This window comes from Lycorma delicatula, chromosome 1 (genome assembly GCF_047948215.1).
Source record: "Lycorma delicatula isolate Av1 chromosome 1, ASM4794821v1, whole genome shotgun sequence".
NCBI lineage: Eukaryota > Metazoa > Arthropoda > Insecta > Hemiptera > Fulgoridae > Lycorma > Lycorma delicatula.
The window spans coordinates 54673591-54695044 of record NC_134455.1 but is presented as its reverse complement, the minus strand read 5'-3'; the positions used below and the strand labels follow the sequence as shown (position 1 = coordinate 54695044).

At 31.1% G+C, this 21454-nt stretch overlaps 1 protein-coding gene across 3 annotated transcripts in view; it reads left to right on the top strand.

The window, feature by feature from the left end:
• Nucleotides 1-21454, top strand: part of SF1 (splicing factor 1) — a 74997-nt gene that overhangs the window by 13129 nt on the left and 40414 nt on the right. For 2 of the 3 annotated variants that reach the window (XM_075354834.1, XM_075354840.1), the window contains exon 3: nucleotides 18783-18858. The exons of the other annotated variant lie outside the window; for it this stretch is intronic. In XM_075354834.1, coding sequence (XP_075210949.1) covers nucleotides 18783-18858 — 76 coding nt within the window. The remainder of the gene's footprint in view (nucleotides 1-18782; nucleotides 18859-21454) is intronic. 3 annotated transcript variants of the gene reach the window in all.

Below are 21454 nucleotides of genomic sequence, written 5' to 3'. Positions count from 1 at the left end.
TGCGATCGGGGTGCTACATGGTTGATTTTATAACATGCTTTGTGATTGTGGCACTGAGGTGAGTAAGATGCTGTCTAAGGGGTGTCCCCAAGGTGGTGTGCTGGGCCCCCTCTGCTTTGGGTGGAATTTGACTTTCTCATGTGATTGATGTTGCCCAATGGATGTCACATCTTTTACCGATGTGGGCGTCTGCTGGTCAAAGGAGACTTGAACGAGGTCAAATTCCAGGCAACTCAAGCTTGTAGAGTACTAGAAGTGTGGAGCAATCAACACAGAATGGTGTTTAGCCCTGAGAAGACCATCATGATGCTGCTAAAGGGCCGTTTAGACACTACATGGCAAGCTTGTGTTTCAATGACTGGCCATCCTATTCGATATGTCTCATTGCAATGGTATTTGGGTGTACTCCTAGATAAGAATTTCAGATTCCAGCAGCACTTTCAGAGTGTTGTTTCTTTGGCATTCGTAGGGTGGTTCATCCTGTTTGAGGCCTAAATTTTAAAACAATGAAAATGTTGAATAAAGATGTAAGCAAGACAATTGTGCTTTATGCATCACATGTTTTGGCAAACAGAATGAGGTATAAAAGCTACTGCGTTATTCTGTTGAGAATTCAGCATTTCCTGTTACTTAGTGTGATGGTGGAGGGGGGCTATAGGACTATTTCATCTCAGGCAGTTCTAGTTATTGTGGGTGTTAAAATCAATTGATATCCTTGTGTTGGAACATCAGTTACACGTTGTGTAGAAGTGAGGTGAACTGACTGCATAGCGTATTCGGGATAGAGGAGGAAGGTTTTGGTATTTGGCAGGAAAGTTGGGATGAGACAGCAAATGGGCGGTATATGCATGGTCTCTTTTCAAACGTTAAGGGCATTGGGAATCGCTTCATGGGTCTCTGAACTAGTATGTGACTCGGTTCCTTTCAGGGCATAGCACACTTCAGAACAGGCTGGCTGGATTTGGCTTGAGTGACTCGGGTCAGTGTCCACAATGATGCATATCATGTGCTGTGCGTCTGCTCAGAATATGAGTTTAGGCATGCAAAGGTGGTCAGGGAGCTTGAGGATATTGGTTCAAGTCTGGATCTGCAGGGTAACTGGAAATTTAGAAATAAGTGGTGGATTGTTAAAAGATTTTTGTCACTTGAAAGGATTGCAGAGGGTGTTTAGTGTAGAATAGTAGCCTGGGTGGCAACTAATCTAGACTAAATGGACCCGTTTGGGTGTTTTTCTGCTAGAGTAGGTGTATTCAGCAATTGTCTCCGGTTGTTGTCTGGTAAGTTCATGGGTTGATGTATAGGTAATTTTGGATGCTTTGGTACGGTAGGTCAAAATTTTGATGTTGCGAACAATTGTTGATCGTTTGAGATTAATATTTTATTATCTCTCAATTTGTTGATTTATATTGGTTAGTTTTTGATTCAGTTTAGGTAAATTGAAAAATATCTTTTGTTAGTTGATGGGTTTCAACACTGATGGAAATGGCTTCGTGGCATTTGCATTGGTGCCATTCTGATGACTGAAATATGTAATCAGATATTGAGGGTCTAGATGTTGACGTCTGGTAAAGTCCATCAGGGCTAAGAACGGAGGGGTTGGTGTGGTGACTGAGATCATCACAAGGCAGGAGTCTTTTCCTATGGGGTCAGGATAGATGTTCATACTATTGTACTTCACTGAGACATATTTGAGTCAGAAGATGCCTCAGAATGTAAAATACTACAATTTCACTCATTCTGAGATAAAAGTACAGTAACTGTTCTAAGTTGTACTCATTTGTATAGTTTCTTTTTTTCGCTATGTAATTAATTACTTATGGGTTTTGTAATTTGTCAGAACATTCTTAGTTGACATATATTTAAAATTTTTGTCTTTTTTATTATTAACTTAATGACTAAAAATTTTAATAAGAGTATTAATGTCATAATTTATATGCTAAAAAAAATTATTTTATCCCGTTGCAGGCATTCTTTGGTACATGTGTATATATCCAAGTAATTGATCAAAATCCCATCTTAAATGAAATCAACCAATTGATGTGTATATCTACTCTAGTTTTCAACAAAAAAAAAAAAAGGAGAAAAATGTAATATATTTTAACAGGATTAAGTAATGCTTCAAAAAATAAACAAACTAGAATGATCAGTTTTTGTATACAGGAATAATTCTACAAAGAATGTTACCAGAAATTTTGTATAGAACTTAAAAAGTAACATTTTTGTATAAAATAATTTCTACAAATTTTTAACATTTATATTAAGAGGAGAGAAAAAATCCACATTAATTGAGTTAAGATATTGTTATAATGATGAGAATTAAATTTAAAAAAATGACGTGTGAAAATTTTTACTATAATGAATGACACCAAATATGTATATACTTTCTTTTATGATGGCTGTTTGTCATTATAATTGCATATGTAGAAGTGAAAGCAGTTCATTTTTGTATTCATACTTGAATGAGTTATTGATATTCAAGGTTAGAGAAAAAGAAACTACTTGCACATCTTTTCTCTTCCTGTTTTAATGGTAAAAAACTGATAGTTTCTATGTTATGTGAATTTTAACAACTGAAAATAAATTCTGTAAAAAAAAGCCTGAGGTGCTACTGTTTGAATGTGAATTAAACAGATTGAATTTAGTCACTTTTGAGAAAGTGATAGAGCTTTATTCATTCAAGGGTACTTCACAATAAATTATTTTAACTAAAAAAGTGTGTAGATTAAGATGCAGATTTTTAGAGAATGGTTTTTATAAAAGCTGTTTAATTACAACACAATAAGGTTCTTTTTTTGCAGTAGAATTATTGTTCTTGTACAGAGTGATGCAGAGAAATGTAATATTTTAAATAATTAGAGAAAATGAAGTAAAGTTACTAACCCCTACTTGATGTTGAAAATATATCGAGTGGAAATTTCAATATTCAGTACTTTTTAAAAATTACTTCTCTTAAGTGCTGTCCATTTTTGTATACACATTCAGTAAGTTGATTCTGAAAATTTTGCATAGCGTGGGCAATGTGTTCTCTAGGATGATGGTGATTTCCTCTACAATCTGTGTTTTGAGCCGAGCAAGGTTTCTTGGTCTAGTCTGGTGCACAGTTTTCTTCAGATTTTCCCATAAAAAGAAGTTGGAGACCAGGGCAGCCAAGTGATGTTAGCAGTCCTTGAAATTATATAATCCAAATAAATGTCCCCAGTGTTGCCATAGACTGTTTGTGAGGTGGCTCCGTTTGAAACCAGGTTTGCTGAAGGTCAAAATTTTAAAGAAAATGGAGCCTAGGAGCAAAAAAATGTCTAGCAAAATGATGTAACATTGAGACATCACTGTGACAGCAGAGCCCCTTCATCTTCAAAGAAGTAAGAGTCTATCATCCCATGACGCTAAACTGCACACCATACAGCAAGTTAAGTACTGTGTAACAGGTGCTGGTGAAGCTGAGCAGGGTTTGTTTGTGCCTAGTAACAGAAGTTCTGCTTAGTCAAGTATCCACAAGTGAAAGTGGGCATCATCTGAATCCAAAGATTTTTAGTAAATTAGCATTCTCATTGATTTTAGACAACAGTTTTTCACAAAAGTGCAGACACAATACACAATCATTAGTTTTCTGATTTTGGACAATTTAAATCTTGTAAGGATAAAATTGCAGTATTCTTTGCATGCTCTGACTTCCAAGATTCAATGATGAGGCAATTTTCTGCACTGAAAGACGAGACCTTACCACTGTAGTTTTCATGGCATCAGTATTTTCTGGCGTATGTACAGACAACACATGCCCACTAGGTTTTTTTTCTAAGCCAAACCAGTCTCTTCAAAGTCACGAACCCAAGTTTCGATTACATGTGAAGAAGAAACTTGACTGTGGTGTGGAATCTCATAGTGTCGCTGAAACACTCTTTGAACAGCTATCATACTGTCACCATGTCAGTAAAACGCTCTGCGGCAATCGCACACCCTTCACCATTAGAATGCTCCATCACAACTAAATATCCGTTACTGCTCTACAGTTTAATATCTTTCTCCCACTTATGGTACACCTACAGGGCTGCCAACATTAAATTCAGAATTTCCCGTTTCTCTGCGCTACTCTGTGTAACAAGAAAGTAAGTATGTTGCTTGATTGTTTGGCCTGCTAAAGTTAATGTTAATTAAAAGAAAATAAATTATTTAATCTTTTAGCAAAGGTAACATATTTGTAAATGTGAATGCATAGAAATATTATTTCTTCTTCTACTTAGCCTTTGTCCTATGTGGTGATGGGATCTACTGATGGCTGCGATGACACCATTTGGCAAGGTCATGAGCCATGTCAGAGTGGAGCTGGGTGATCTTCATGGTAGCTGTAGCGTGTCAATCTAGCATTGTTTTGGATGACTCTTTGGTCATCATTGACTGACCACCATTGGCCACCTTTGGCCGTGACCAATCGGTCACTTTCAAGCTAACCATCAGATTGGTCAGTTAGCTCTATATCAGATTGGTTGATAAGCTTTAAGCTTATCAAGCTGACCACTGTTGACAAGTTGTCAATGCAAATTGAAGTCTAATGTTGGTGACGTGGTTGAAATGTGTCATGCTGGACATGTATGGTAACTTCTCTATTTTCATAACACCAAGGTGGTGTTTCATTACCTTGGTTGCACCGCAGCATTCAGCACTATAGTTTGTGGCAGGTCGGATGATGGTTTGAATCAAATTTCATTTGTTTGTCACATTATATTAGTCATAGTCTTCCAATTCAGCCAGCCTGAGTTGACACACACAATGATTTCTTCAAACAATCAGCTTTTATCAGCGATTGTTGAACCTGGGTATTTGAACCAGTTGATGCATGGCAAGTCTTGGCCATCAATTTGGATCATGCCGGGTTCATGTGGATTTCTTGATAGGTATTCATTTGGTATAGATAGCTGTTTGGTCTTTAGTTGATTGAACAGTGCTAATCCCTGGTAGATGCTGACAATGATGTGAAAATCAGCAGTCTTGCCAGCAGCGGCTTGGAATGTAGCTTGTTGGTGAGGTATAGAGCAACTGCATAACCTTGATCAGTTTCTCAGGTATGCTCTGCTGTCACAGCACTAGTCAGATAAGGTTATGTGGCACTCTGTCAAATGCTTTGTCCAAATCAAGAAAAGCTGGGTGTACTGGCTTTGCTTCTCGCGGTATTTTTCAATGAGAGCATACATGTGGCATGAATTGCTTTGTTTGTGCTATACCCCCAGACAAAGCGTTACTGGTTTGGTCAGCTGCACAATGTCACATGATCTGTAGATCATACAATGTCACATGTGGTTGACTAAACAAATAGTTCGGTAGTTGGAGCAGCTTATGGATAACCCTTTTTTTTAAAATGGTGCTTCCTTGTCAGTCAGTTGGTGCCTGGTTTTCCCTTGGCAATTTGATTAAAGAACTGGAAGCCACCCAGTGGTATGATAACCACAGTTAATCTGGGCCAGTTGCGTTGCCCAGCTTCATTCATCTCAGTTGATTTTAGCACTGTTGAATGGTTTGATTGGGCCCTCGATGAAAGCTACATCGAGGATATAGGAACTCTTTACTATTAACTTTGTAGATTTGCCTTCATCGCTATCACCCTTATTTCCAGTCTGTGATAAGCTTGTTATTGATATCATAGAATTTTTGAGTCAGTTGTTTTATGATGTTGCACTTTAATGAGTTAAGAATTTGCATTCATTGTCATGTGTGTGGAGTTTCTTTTAAAGGTTGTCATTTCATGTTGCTTTGGTCACAGCAATGACTTTCGCTTCCGAGCATTGTCATTGTTCGATTATTGAGGAATTCATGGTTAGCATTGTTTCTTGACATGAACTTTCTCCTTGACATTGTCTGTCCAAAGCCATGTCTGTTTGTCAATTCAAGTTCTGCTAGGTTTTGTTGAGCCAAGTTTTAAGATTACTGCTTCTAGGGGAGAAAAATTGGTTGCATCCATGTTTCCTCTACAGTCGTGATTGGTGGTAGCTGTATTTATGTGATGATGGCAGCTTCCTTTTCCTTGAAGTGCCACTCTTTGATCTGGGCTGACTTAGTGATTGCATCATAGTCGGGCTTCAGTGGTGCAATGTGAAGCTTGCAGATAACTGGCCTATGTTGCGTGGCAACAGTTAAAATTGTATAGATTTGGTAGAGTTTTTTTTATAGATTTTGTGGTCAAGTGTACCCTTACAGTCGTCGCATGAGCATGAAGTCAATTTGCATCATTGCCACCCTGCTGGAATAGATTAGGTGATTCGTGAGTCGTGTTTATGGAATTGGGTGTTGATGAGGCAGAGTTCGTGTGCATCAGCATAGTTAAGGATCTGGTTTCCATTTTCTTTCTTAATGCCAAAGCTGTGTCTGCCATGTGTTCTGTGTCCATTCTTCTTGCGTCCAACATGTTCAAGTCACCCACTTTGACATAGAAGTCAGCGGCACAGCCGCGGTGTTCTTTCGAGCAGGGTCCAGAAATATTATTTCTTAATCTATTATAATCTTTCTTCATTCTACACGTTTATTGGCCAGCAAATAAAGATCTGACAAAGTCCATCTTTACATCCTAAAAATCTATTTTGACTTCTTACAGTAATCTCAAATTGTAATATTTTATTCCATGTAAGAGTATACACATTTATGGTATTATTAAAAATAATAATATTCAATAATAGTAAACATGAAATATAATTAAGATGCTTGAAAACAAAGTACTATGGCTTGATCTTATTGAAAATGAGATTAGATTATTGCATGAAAATTTAACATATAAAAAGAAAAAAAAATTTCCATAAAGAACAGCAAAATTATTACTATTGTTGTTAATGGCAATTCATACAATTAATTGTAATATGTCTATGCAGGAAGTAAATTGTAACAGTTTTCTGTTACAATGATAGATACAATCCATACAATGAAATATTTTTCAAACTATTAACACAGAATTTTCTACTGACTTGTTATCTTTTCAATTACATAGCATTTGATATTACAGTGCTATCTAGAAGATAATGCTGTATGCTTCAATACTTTAGAGAAAATAGTTTTTAAATAACGGGCTTGTGGGCATTTTCCTTAGGGGAACCCAGGTCTACTTCTAGAATTGGGGTCTTTAATGTACTCTTATCTAAACATAAATGTCTATTTACAAGTCACTCACCAATTAAGAGCAGGTTCTCTGAACCTTAATAATTTTTTTTCCATTAATAAGAAGGGGAACTCTAAACCACATAATTTATTGTAGTTAAAAAAAAATTCTTGACTTCATTTTTCTATTTTGTAATATATTTTTAGTATAATTTTTTGCCCAAGAAATATACAAAATATAAATTAAATGAGAATACTATTAGAGGTATAATATTTTTGATTTAATGTTAAAATATATTTTCTGTTCATAAGAAAATTAAATTATTATAAACAACAATTTGATGGTTATTATAAACCATAATTTATTATTAACCATAAGTAATTAAAAATAATGAGCAGGCCCTACATACAAGCTTTAAGTTTGAACTCGCCCACAACTGTAAATTATGTATTTTCCAAAAAAAATACAATGATATTGTAAACTGTATGGTAAGAGTCTCGCAGATATTATTTCTTCCGCTGAAAAAACATTAATAATAAAATTAAAAATTAAGATTTCTGTAATATAAATAAAACTGTTTTTAACTAAACGATACTGATATCAATAAAAGGTAAGACACTACATTTTTATTAGCAAAATCTATTAATTTAGAATTTTGTTTTAAAAAAAATATATATTAAATATAAGTAATAGACAATAGATATACAATAATAGATAATAAACAATGTTTAAACTTTCCATATAATAAGAAAAAAATAGAAAAATTTGTTACAAAACTTTTACCGTGCAATTTTATTTATATGTAATCCATATCACATTTACAGAAATAGTAAATGCATTTCTTATGATTATTTGTTGTTTAGTGAATGAAGTCGGGCCGGTAAGAGTTTTATAACAAATTTTTCTATTTTTTGTTTATTATATGGAATGCTTAAACATTGTTTAATTATATATATATATATATCTATTGTCTATTACATATATTTAACATGTATTTTTTTTAAACAAAATTCTAAATTAATAACAGATTTTGATAATAGAAATGTGTAGTGTCTTTATCTTTTTTGATATCAGTATCATTTTGTTAAAAACAATTATATTTATATTACTGAAATCTTTGTTTTTTTTTTTTTAGCGGAAGAAATATCTGTAAGATTTACTGCACGGTTTACAGTTTCATTGTATTTTTTTTTTGGTATCACTATGTTTTGTTAGATTATTCTTTTATTTTTTTATGAATTGCTGATTGTTATCTTATGGATTTATTACAAAAATTTATTGCCTTTCTAGAACAAACAATTATAAATTTTTTGAATTTCACGGTTAATTTTTTTTGTTGATAGCCATATCATTCACTTCATACCATATTTATCCTTTTTTAATAAAACTGGTATAATGACCTTCACAAATCGAAAATCCGTGATATACTATTGCACTTATTACTTGTAAGTGTAACCCTCGATTTTTATCGTATCTGTGGACACACTTCATATTACTAGCTGATCCGACAATGCTTCGCTATTGTTATATATATAGATTATTGAGTATATATATATATATATATATATATATAGATTAAAAACACAAATAAAAGTTTGATAAAACATTAAAAATCTGAACATTATGGTACAAAATATATAACATTAATGGTACATTATGGTACTTTCCTTTTTTCTCCCTCTTCCAATCTTCACCTCTTCCCCTCTTTCACTTTATTACAAAAAAATTTTGTTTCACGTTAATAGTATATGTTCTGAAAATGTGAAAAATCAGATCATAAATACAATTTTTCAAAATATCTCCACCCCAGTGCCATTTAGCAGGTCCATTTTTGTAAAAATATTTCTTTTAACGTAACTAATATATATTCTGAATATGAGCCAAATTGGAGCAGCCAAATATCTCCACCCCAGCACCATATTTAGCATGTCCATTTTTGCAAAAATATTTCTTTTCACTAATATATATATATATATATTAGTTTTTTTTCTGAATATGACCCAAATCAGACCATAAATACAATTTTTTGAAATATCTCTACTCCAGCACCACTTGCTGGGTACAAAATAATTCAGAAACGTTCACATGCGTGCACACAACTTAACAAAAATTTCATCGCAATCTGATGAATGGTATAGGAACACATTTGGGACAAACAAACAAGCATTCATTTATATATATATATATATATATAAAAGATTGAATGAGCTTTTTTTATTTCTCCGTCAGATAGTTCTAATTGTAAAATAAAAACTTTACCAATCGAATTTATTTATGTTTTATCCTTTTTAAAGAAATGATGGGAATTAAAAAAATTGTTTCATCTTTAGTACTTTCATTTACAAAAGAGCATTTATTATATTAAAACAAGCTGTAGTATATTTTTTTTAATTTTATTATTTCAAGTACATTATCAAGTTTTTGTAAGCTATGCAGTTCTATCAAGTACTGCTATCTAGTGGTGCAGTTCATAAATTCACCTTAAAAAATGAAGGAAATGACATATTCGAGTTCCGCGGTTCAACAAATGGAAAAAAAAAAACATTGTTTAACAAAATTAAACAATTTATCATCTGCCTTTTTAAATTGTGCCTTACTAGTTTTCATATTACAGATTGTGTGCCAGTTGTTTGATGGTTTTGTATTTTTTAAATTTAAATAGAAAAATGTATAATTTTACTCGAGTAATTATTTTGATTGTTTATCAACTTGTATCATAGGTGAAATAAAAAAGTTAAAAGTTGAAAGTGGGTGATTATATTGTTTGTTAAAGTATTATAAATTAAAAATGTTTTTTGAAGTGTAGATTGGTCTGAATTGAACCTTTTGTTGATGATAGAAGTGTAGTTTTTATTTACACTTATGTAGATTTGTAAATATTGTCTAGTGGCCCATGATAACATGTGCGTTTTTTAAATCACAGTTTCTAAATTTTATAATAAGAAATTAATGATACTTTCCCCATCTTATTTCATGTAATGTAAATTTTACATTTCATTTTATTTCACATATTTTTCTCATCTTATTTTATTAAATTTGAGCAATTTTTGTTTTTAAGACTAGGAAAAAATTGTTATAAGTCAATCTTCTGGAGTTTTATTAAGTAGAAACTTAGAATAGGATTCATGAATTATGTTGCAAGATTTTTAGATGAAGAATTTATATGCAATACTGAAGTAAAATGTTTATTTAATAATCTCACAGTAATTATTCATACATCTAAAACATTAGTTAGAAATTTCAACTGTTAATCTTTTATGCAGATGATTTTTTTTAATTTTCGGTTATGTGATTGGTTTTTGTGCTTTTGTTCATAATAAGTAGAGAAAGTGGTAAGTGACACGTGCATGCTGAGTGATATAGTAATTAAGTTTTATATCATTCATGCCATTTATTTGTTCACAGATATTGTACTTGTTAATATTTTTTCCATATAAAATAGTAAAATTTAATGCATTTAAAATCATATTGTACATATAATTAATTGCCATACTGACTCAAATAATGGAAATTATAATTCAAATGATGGCTTTCAGAAAAGAATATTTAACAAAAAAAAATCGGGTTTTAAAAAAGTGCTAATAATATCCTGTCATGGCTTGTGAGAAATCTGTTCTAATCATTCTTAAGTAGGCTTCATATATTTTCTCTTGCAAAGAATTATTAGTCTGTCAGATTTTTAATAATTTGTACAGTTATGCCACATTGCAAATTATTATTTTCATTATTTTAGAAATTTTGTGTTTAATATCTGTAAGATATTCAACCAACAAACTTTTAAAAGTTCTTAATGTGATATAATTTCAGTATAAATGGAAACTTTTAATTAATAAAATTAAACTTATGTTCTTTAATCAACGAAATGTATTCTCCCTTCAGACCTGTTGATCATAAAAACTCATATCACATCATTTTTTTTGAGAGATGCATCAGTGTTATGATGTAAAGTTCTGTTACTGACTTAGCTGTATTTATCACATGTGTTGTTAGTGGTACATTTTCTCTCGCTTTGTTGTTTTAATTTTTAACGTTGTTGTGTTGTATTAACACTGGAGACTTTTTTAAAATTAAATAAAGAAGATTTGATCACGCAAGTAACTTGTTATTGGGCTCTGATTGTCATAAAATAAATCTATTCTGTGAATTTGAGAAACATAACTTCCATGTATACTTCTGTTTTTAGGTTATTTTTAAATAGGCATATTAGACTTTTGTTGTTGAAATTAGGCATTCAGAAAAGAAAGTATAGATTTTTGCCAGAAATGCACATTATTAGATATTACAGAGTGGTTTGGAAAGTAACCTCCATTTTAGCATAGTGCTAGTAGTAGTGTTAGTGGTGCCACCATTGACACATTTGCGTAATCTCTGAATCAGTGCGCTTCTAGTTGTGCCAGTGTGAGCCATGTACTTATGCCCATTCGCTTGTTATAACTTAAATACATGATTGCTGCCATAGAAAATCTTCTGCAGAATGTGGGCTGTCATAAGATTTCTTTGGGCACAAAATGTTTTGACAGCAGACATCCATCTTTAGTTGTGTACTGTGTATGGCCCAAACGTTATGAGTGATGGTGTAGTGCGGCAATGGGTCGGATTTTTTAAAAATGGAAGGACAAACATCCATGAAGAAGAGAAGAGTGATAGGCTTTCTGTTGTGAGTGATGATCTTGTCAGTGAAATTGACAAAAAAGTGCGTGAAAATCTAAGATTCACCATGTCTGAAATTTCTGAACAATTCCCACAAATTTCTCGTACAGTTTTGTACAAGATTGTTGCTGATAAATTAAGCTACCAGAATTTCTGTGATTGGCAGGTTCTGCCTTAGATGTCCTTTCACATTACTATGCAGAAGGAGAAAGTTTTTTGAAGATAATTGTGACTGGGGATGAAACTTGGGTGAACACCGAAACGAAAGTCAATGGCCTGAGGCCATACCAGTTCCCCATGCAAGCCAAAGAAAGCCCGCCAAACCTTTTCAGCAAGGAAGGTTATGACTACAGCTACAGCTATGGTTTTTTTGGATGCTAAGTGAGTTCTAGTTAATTTTTTGGAACATGGTGAGATGATTACTTCAGCAGTCTACTATGAAAACTTTGAAGAAACATAGGTGAGCCATTCAGAACAAATATCGTGGTATGCTGTCTTCCGATGTTGTTTTTTTTTTTAAATTACAACACTTGTCCTCAATGCTCGAAGAACTCAAGGACTTTTGAATAAATTCCAATGGGAAATTTTTGATCATCCCTTTACCGGTTGGACTTTGTGCAGAGTGATTTTCATCTCTTCACTTGCATGAAATGACTTTTTTCATAAGACTTTACTGATGACAACAAACTTCAAAATGCTGTGAAAGGTTGGTTAGGTATCCAAGTGGCTGAATTTTATGAAGGTTTTTGTACATTAGTTAAATGCTATGACAAATACTTGAATTTAAATGGTGACCATGTTGAAAAATAGTTAAAAGCTGTAGTTTTAAGTTGTATGTAATTAAATTTTTTATCCATTCAGGTTTTTTTATTTGTAGCCAAATGGAGGTTACTTCCTGAACCACCTTCATATAGATAATTCTTTTACAGCCTCATCTTGAATTTCTGGTTGGATTGTGCATGCACTTTTTGTTGAATTTTTCTCATTAAAGCCATATTTGGAATTTAGTTCTGTGAAAGAGTTTTATTAAATTTAACTATATGAGATTTTTTCAACTGATACAGTTAAATTTTGTTAATAAATCTTTATTAACTGTATATTGAAGTTAAAATGCAGGTTATTTTTTAATGATAATTCTTGTTATTACAAATTTTGTATTATAAACAATCTATAACAATTACCTACATCCATGTTTCTCAACCTGTGGAGCGCATTTCCTAGGGGGACATAATAACACTAAATGTGGGGGGGGGGGGCGTGAGCATATCGAAAAGAAAATATTATTATAAATATGTATTAATGCTTTTTTCAGAAGTGATATGAGCACTAACTTTTATTACATTTTCAGTGTCAGTAGTAATATAAACCCCATATTTAAGTACTTATTAATTTTGCAATATTTTGTTTTTGTTCAGACATTTTCTCCTTAACAGAAGCTTTCAAATAAATTATTTCTTTGCCAACACTAAAAACGATATTTTATAAATCTTCAGTTTTTAATTTTAAATTCTTACTTTCATTATAAGTATTCAAATATTAGAGGTATTTGATCTGTAGAAACTTGAAAAATTAACGTATTGATGTTATCTACAGGTATGTCTTAAGCTGAAACAAATTTTACAATATTTCAACGTTCACCCAATATTGTTCTTCCTTAATTTGGAGTAAATTATTCTTTACGTTCATTTCTATTTTACATGAGCCTTCTGGTACAAAAACAAGCAACACTTAAGGTATTAATGCCTTGTTATAAATTAATTGTTAATTACTAAATTATTATTGCCTACTATTAATATTACCTATTATTGTGATTCTTATAGTCACAGTAATGACAATATAAATGATGAAATTATAACTGAGTATATGCTTACACTGGTAGACCTATTTGTGGTGTGGGTGATATCATACTCGCTAATTCTGCCTACCTCTGTTTGTCAATTACCATCTCTCTACTTACTTTGGTTTTACCTTTGATTATCATTTGTTCATTAGCCAGTTTTTCATCACACGACATGTTCTTTAAAGTTCATAATTTAGAAAAAAATGTAATGTTTACTTTAGTTTTCTTGCTGATTCTAAAATTGATGTTTATTAATTCTTGGTAAATTTTATTATTAATAAGGATTTCTTTTTTTTTATTGGCTTTTATATTTCAAATCATGAGCTGTTTTGAAACTCGGACTATTTTGAGTAAATTTCTGACATTGATTACTGTTATTGTAACAATGTTTATTTTATTAACGTATTGTACAAAGTAGTTATTGAATATGGAGTCCCATTATATGTGGTTTTATCAAAGTCATGTTGAAGCATCTGCTTGTTCTGGAGTTAACAGGTTTTAATATAATAGGAACTGTCTTAATAGTTATTATTAAGTATTAATTTACAATACATATGTTGCCTAAAACTCTTGCATTTCCTTTTAAAGTTTAATTTAAGTTTGACACCAAAAAGGTTTACATAACAATAGTTACTGTATTCTGTGAAATGTATTTAAAGATACCAAAATTTTTTCTGGATGTTACCTTCATTTCTGCATTTGTGTGTTTATATATGCATAAATATATATAAATTACATTTCAACATTTTATTATTCATAATTTGGTGGGTAATTAAAAGCATGTGAAACAAGAATTGTTAGATGAAGGTAATGTTTTACATTACATAATAACTAGAAAATTAATTGTATTTAGTGATCTTTGTGGATGAGTGGACTACATTTCCTTATTCATTCATTTTGTTTATTTTATTCTTTAAGAAGAGACTTTAATGTTAAAATTTCTATGCTGGCGTAGGGGAAAAGTCATTTTATTTATTTCATTTGTAAAAAATTTAGCTTTGTATAAACATAGCTAATTGGGATAGTTAAGTGCTTTTGTTTGCATAGAGCTGTAAGTTTGGCAGCTATTCACAACTCCATTGGGTGAAAATGCCATTAATTTGGCAAGCTTTTGAAACAAATTACAATAATTTAGTTCTAACAGCTAAAAATATTTAAAGTATAAGCAGCTGCGCTCAGTTTTTACTTTGTGGGTATTATTATTTCCTGTATTCTAATATGTGTGCCTTCTATCTATTAAAGAGGAAATAAAATTGAATTGAGTTATGGTATTATATTTTTTGTCAAATTTTCCAAAATTGTTTTTAAATTTCAAATGAGCTTGCACATTACAGTGCAGAACATAAAATGAAATATGAAAAATATGCAATTTAGTAATGGTTTTTTTATATACATGTGAGTAATAAAACATTAGAAACAAATTATAAAATATGTTATTGAAAATTAAATTAATAATATACACAGAAAAAGAAGGTTTCGTTATATATTAGGTCTTTTTTGAGTTCTAATAATTTTCAATTTCTGACTCACTGTGTTGTACACATTTATGCATCTGTACGCATATCATATGTGAAATTTATCAAAGCAAAAGTTAGTTATCCTGAATAATTTCTCACAACACACACACACACACTTGTGAGAGAGAGAGCTACACACGTACTCACATATATACAGAATCTTAAATATCAAGTCATAAACTGGATCTGTAAAAATAAAAAGTTTTATTAAAGAGGGAAAGAACCTTTCCTGCAAATATGTTTATGCAGTTATTACAAAGATCATTTTTTTGATTAAAATATTACACGCTTTGTTCTTATCAGAGTAAGGTTTGCCAGTTATATGCACAGTATGTTCAAAAAGGTAACTAGTTATACACCTGTCATGCACCACCACAACAATATGTAACATTGACTTATCTTACAGTAGTGGTAGGAAATTGTCCTTGTGAACATCCAGACATATCTGGATTCATTTCTTCCTTTTCTTGAAAATTCTCATGCGTTGTTCATGTGAAATGTTCTTGGTGAAATCATATTTTGAAGTTCGTGGAGGCTCTGAGGGGTTTCCTCAATAAATGTTACTATTTACATAACCCCAGAAGTAAAAATACGATGGGCTTAATTATGGAGAACAAGGTGGCTACAAGCCCTTAGAAATTATTCAGTCTCTGAAAACCTCTTGAACTTCATGAACTGCCTGGCTGTTTCTGTTGTTGTGCTTTCTTGAATCCAAGCATTATTAATTCGTCCTTGGCTAGCTCTCCCCTGAACTGGTAAATGGATTTGCAATAACAACTTAATTTATTACTTTTGTGAATAATATTGGGCCAGCTATTCTCCTCTTGGATATTGCATTTCATATCCCAGTCTTCTAGTCATTTAGAGGAATTTCATATTCAACATGTGGGTTTATAGCAGATCACAAATGTGAGTTTTGTCCATGCACATATCCTGATAATTGGAACCATTCTTCATCTGTACAGAAAACAGTCAAAAATATTGTCACAGTACTCTATTAGATTCACTTTTACAGTCTCTGGCCAATAACTTTTGAACTCCTTTCACTTTATATGGTATGAGACTGAACTTCTTACAGTTCATAAGGCAGTTTGCCGTTTGTGCAAATGCAATACTGATGTTTTTCTGTTGGGCCAGCTTTTTCATGGACTTGTTGGTACTACATCACGTAGTAGCTGATACAGTTGCAGTTTTTTCCACTTCAGTCATAGTCTGTTAAAATTGAGAATTAGGCCATTTTTTTTGGAAAATGGAAATTCTTGCAGTGAAAAATAATTTTTTCTGAAAGGCTTAAGTGCAAAGGAAATTAAAAAAAGAGCATGATACGACCCTGGGAGACTTCTCCATCAAATACAAGTCTATATGATTCAAGTGTGAGTGTCAAGGTATGCCAACAGAACGTGAGCATAATATTTTGGATGATCATTTGGGTATGAACAATCTGTGACGTAGATGGGTGCTGCATTTGCCCACGCCTGGCCAAAAACAGCGCTGAAGAAACATTTCAAGTGATTGTCTCTTTCAGCGCAATCCAGAGGAATTTTTTCATTGATTTGTGAGTTTGATGAGATTTTGGTCATCACTAAACTTCCTCCAAAAAAAGGGACAACTTTTCGCATGTAAAGTTGATATGACTATTTTTTGAAATGCATATAATGAATAATTTTCTTTGATTATCTTAAAATGGGTTAAATAATAAATGGAGTGGCCCTACTGCAGCATCTCAGTGATGAAATTAAGGAAAAATGACCAGATTTGGCAAAAAAGGGCTTTTCTATTAAGGCAATGCTTCAGCTCACACTCCAGTTTTTGTAATGGCAAAAATCAACAGATTGTGGTTTGAGTTGCTCCAACATCCTCCATATTTACCTGATCTGGCTCCTAGTGACTATCACTTGTTTCTAACCTAAAAATATTGCTTGGAGGGAAGAGTTTTTTACCAAAATGTAGTTAATTGTGATCATATTTGGTTATTTTAAGGAGTTTGATAAATTGATGTACCAAACTGGCATAAACACTTGTAGAATGCTGGGCTAAATGTATAGACCTTATGGTGATTATTTTGAAAAATAAATCAAAGTGTACTCAAAAAGTGTTATTTTCTTATCCAGGCCTGGAACTTTTCACCTTGTCCTCATAAGTCTTGCAATATAAAATCATTCTCTCTCCCCTGTTGTGATCCTAAAATATCATCACCATCCAAACCTAAGAAAGTAAAAAATAAACAGATTGGAAGAGGAAAATTGACTTGAGCAAAGAGCAGGGTCAAACCACACTCTGTGTAAAACTGTGTTTCATTGTTATAAGAATTTTTATGGTTTTACCTAAAATTGCCCATTATGTAATCTTTTATTTTATTTCATTGCATTTTCTTTCTTTTATCAATTACAGTTTTATTCATTTTTACCTATGAAGTAATTAATTATGATGATTAGTTTTTTACTTCCTTGTAGGAAGTATTGTTATTACAAAAAATCTCGGTTTTCAGAATCAACGGAAATGTCCATTTCGACTATCCCTGAATCTATTTTGACTATTTTCGGCATGACGTCTGTATGTATGTGCATATGTATCTTGCACAACTCAAAAACGATTAGCTGTAGAATGTTGAAATTTTAGATTTAGGACTGTTGTAACATAAGTTATAGCGCAATAAAATTTTAATTAATGAAATATTTGGATCTTACAAGGGGAATGCACATCGGTTAGAATCTGACTATTTCCTCTTTTTTTTTAATTTAAATATATTGATTTATTAATAATTATTAACTTCCGATTGTAAAAAACAATTTACATTAATAATTCAATAATAAAATAATGTGTTAAAAAAAATATGTAATAAAAAATACATATAATTTAATAGGCGTACAAGGAAGTCACATCAGATTTTTTTTTATCATTATTTTGTTATGCAGCCTGTCTGTCATCATTGTGAACATACATAACCGATGTGAAAGTGAATACTTAGCAGAATTTATAGAAAACCAATTACTAGGAAATTTATTCCCCAAAATTCTCTTTTATATGAACTTCTCTTTCTCAGCCCATTCTCCGTGCAATATAGTTTCCAGCCGATGAAATCTGCTTTTATTTGTTTTAAAAAGGACTAGTTATTGGAACTTCTTGCTTTTGGTGTTCAATAGCTCTGAATAATTTCAGCATATATAACAACAGTCAATTCAGAACATCCTCTACATTTATATACACTCGCATTCAAAATTTCCATTTCATCGAAGGTAATGTCCAGATTATATTCTTGAGTTTATAAGATATTGTTCTTAAGGCTATCTGCATATCTTATCTATTTAGTGAAATTTTCTTATCCATTCTCCATTCAAGGATATTAATTCCCCATTTCAAGATATTGTTTACTCTTGTTATAAACCTCGTAGAATATTGTCCTGTAAAGTTTTTAAAGTTGGCTTACTATTTATAATCTGTATTAAAATTTATGATGAATTGTCTTTAAGTTGAAAGAACTTCTATTAATAAATAAAAAATCTTGGTAAAATCTAGCGGTAAAGCTTGTAAATAAATGTTGTGCAGAATTATATAATCACACACTTGCTATTCTGATGAACATAATTTGTAATTTTTAATACATGTCTTGTGATGTATGATTGTTTTATGTGTTCATATCTTGATGATAGATGATTAATTTTTGGGCTTTGTGCCCTTCTCTAACCCATTTCAATTTCAGTACAGCTGCAGATTGAGGAAGTGAGCCGTAAACTAAGGACAGGAGACCTGGGAATCCCAGCAAATCCTGAGGAAAGGTGTGACTCCATTCTACTTAATTATCAATTCAACTTCTATCTGATGTGTGGTGGTTTGCAATCAAATTAATAATTAACAAACATCCTAGGTTTATAAGCTCCAGGATGGTGTGAATTTTGATGGTATTCTGGTATTCTGTATTTTGTATGCTTTTGTGTTAATCATATTAATCTTTTTAGATACATATAAAATTATTTTGTGTTTAAATCATCTAGCAAGCTATATTGAAGTTATGCTCTTGTAGCATAACATTCTGTTGAAACTTTATACATTAATATTATATACTTTAATATTATTTACTTTATAATAATGATTAGTAACAGGGTATTATGAAGTCACAGGTAAACTGCTATTTTTTTTTTCTGAAGAAAGTTTTCTTATCTTTTCATCATTCAGTAATATTGCCAATATTTAAACTTTTACTTTTAAGTCTCTAGATTTAGTTAACTTGAAATTTATATTCTTAAATGAATCTGTAGTTGAGAAAATATAACTCTAAATTATGCCTTAAGGATTATATGGTAATTATGTTTTGTCAGCACATAATTAATACTCTATTCTGAAAATTATGTCATTAATCAGTTTCTGGTCTCAGTTACATTTAATAATGTCCGATGTGGTAAGCGTGTTTGAATGACATTTGTGCAAATATTGTATGACGTGTTTGTGTGTACATGCACATTGGTTTGTCTGCTACCGTCAGAATTATGTGCTTTCAATTAAAAATATTCATTACAGTCTTCAAAAGTTGCCCGATTAAAAGTTGTCTAAATTGTACTTAATTAGTAGGAAAATGTTTCAATTTAATTTTTTTTTGCAGTTTATTTTTATTAGTTATTGAATAATTGTTTAAAGGGATGCATAAAAATTCACTTACATTGTAATAAAATTATCAAGAAAATTGTATTAGTAGTTATATTCAGATTTCATTTGTGTTAAACATACTTTTAATAGAACTATCTTTCTGTTAATGAAGTTAGTTCAGAGTTCATTATTACTTTATATATATATTTTAACTATCTCTTTCAGCGGGTCTCTTTTAATAATTATGAAATTGTGTTATATTTACTTATTTTTTTTTTTATATAATAAAAAATTTATGCATTTTTTTTATTGTAATGGAAAGTAATGTTTTTAGACTTAAATTTTTTCTTTTACAGCATTTATTTTATACTTTTTAATATTTTTTTTTCCAGCTGGTGATTTAATTATTATCCCCTTTTAATGGCTATTTTGATTATTAATTATACACATTAGTTTAATGAGAAAATAATATTGTTTTTAGACCATTGACAAGCTGAAGTTTCTTCCATTTGATCTTGCATTTTATGCATAGTCATTGAAATCTTTTAAATAATTATAAATTGTTTCATTAATTGATGTTATTAACTTTTTTCAGGTTAACATGTTAGGGTGGGAGTTATCATTTCTAATTGTACTATTTATACATATTCAATAAATTATCACTATGCAAAAACCTGGTTGTAGAATGTTAGTTTCTTGTAAATACCGTTCTTATTTGGTTATTTTAGTTGAGCTCAATTACTGAATATTGAAATGCATTACTTCCAAGTTACAAGGTTTAAATTATTCCTATACATTTTAAATGTTTCTGACGAACTATCCTCTTTGTGGTTTGTTATTCATTTTTTTTATGCCAGCCATAAAAGTTTTCATGGTGGGTTTCATGTGTTCATTATAATTCTTCATCGCGATTGTAATAAAACTTTACGATTGTTTATATTTGCTATTAAAGCTGTTAAAATTTTATGATTTTGTAATTCAAAAGTGTTATAGCAATCCCAAACCATCAAAAATAGTGTAAATGTACTTATAAAAGTACTGTTTTTATTTAAGCTACTTATGGTTTGAAATTAATTTGTTGTGCTTGATTTATATATTGATTAAAACAAGGCTATGAATTATCCTCTAGTAATTAATTATAATTTTAAAGATTTTTCCCATTCATAAACTGACAATATATTTCAAGTTATTTATTAGCTTTCTTTGTAAAGAATGGCAGTCCTGAGAGATAAACTGACCAAGTTACTTTTATGTCTTTCTATTTTCTTAATTTCTTTTTGTATTGTCCGTAGTTTTAAATATTTTTACTCAACAAGTTGCTGTAGGATTGAGTGTAAAAGTTAATGAATCCCAAAATTTGTAATGTCAAAAAAGGAAAACAATATTATGGAGTCTTAACAGGTATAATTTGTCCCTTTTTCCAGACTAGTTGTAATGTTATGTCTGTATATTCTAACATTTCTTTTTCTTTCTTTCTGTCTAAATTATTAGAAAAACATTTAAAAGTAGATGCTTACAGAAAAGAAGAATATTTAGTTGTAATTATTTAATTATATTTAAATAAATATAATTGATTTTAAAGTAATTAAAAAATGGTAAGCTATTATTTCTTTATTTTTTAAAAGATAACGTTTTTTTTTTGTCTTCAGTCATTTGACTGGTTTGATGCAGCTCTCCAATATTCCCAATCTAGTGCTAGTCGTTTCATTTCAGTATACCCTCTACATCCTACATCCCTAACAATTTGTTTTACATATTCCAAACGTGGCCTGCCTACACAATTTTTCCCTT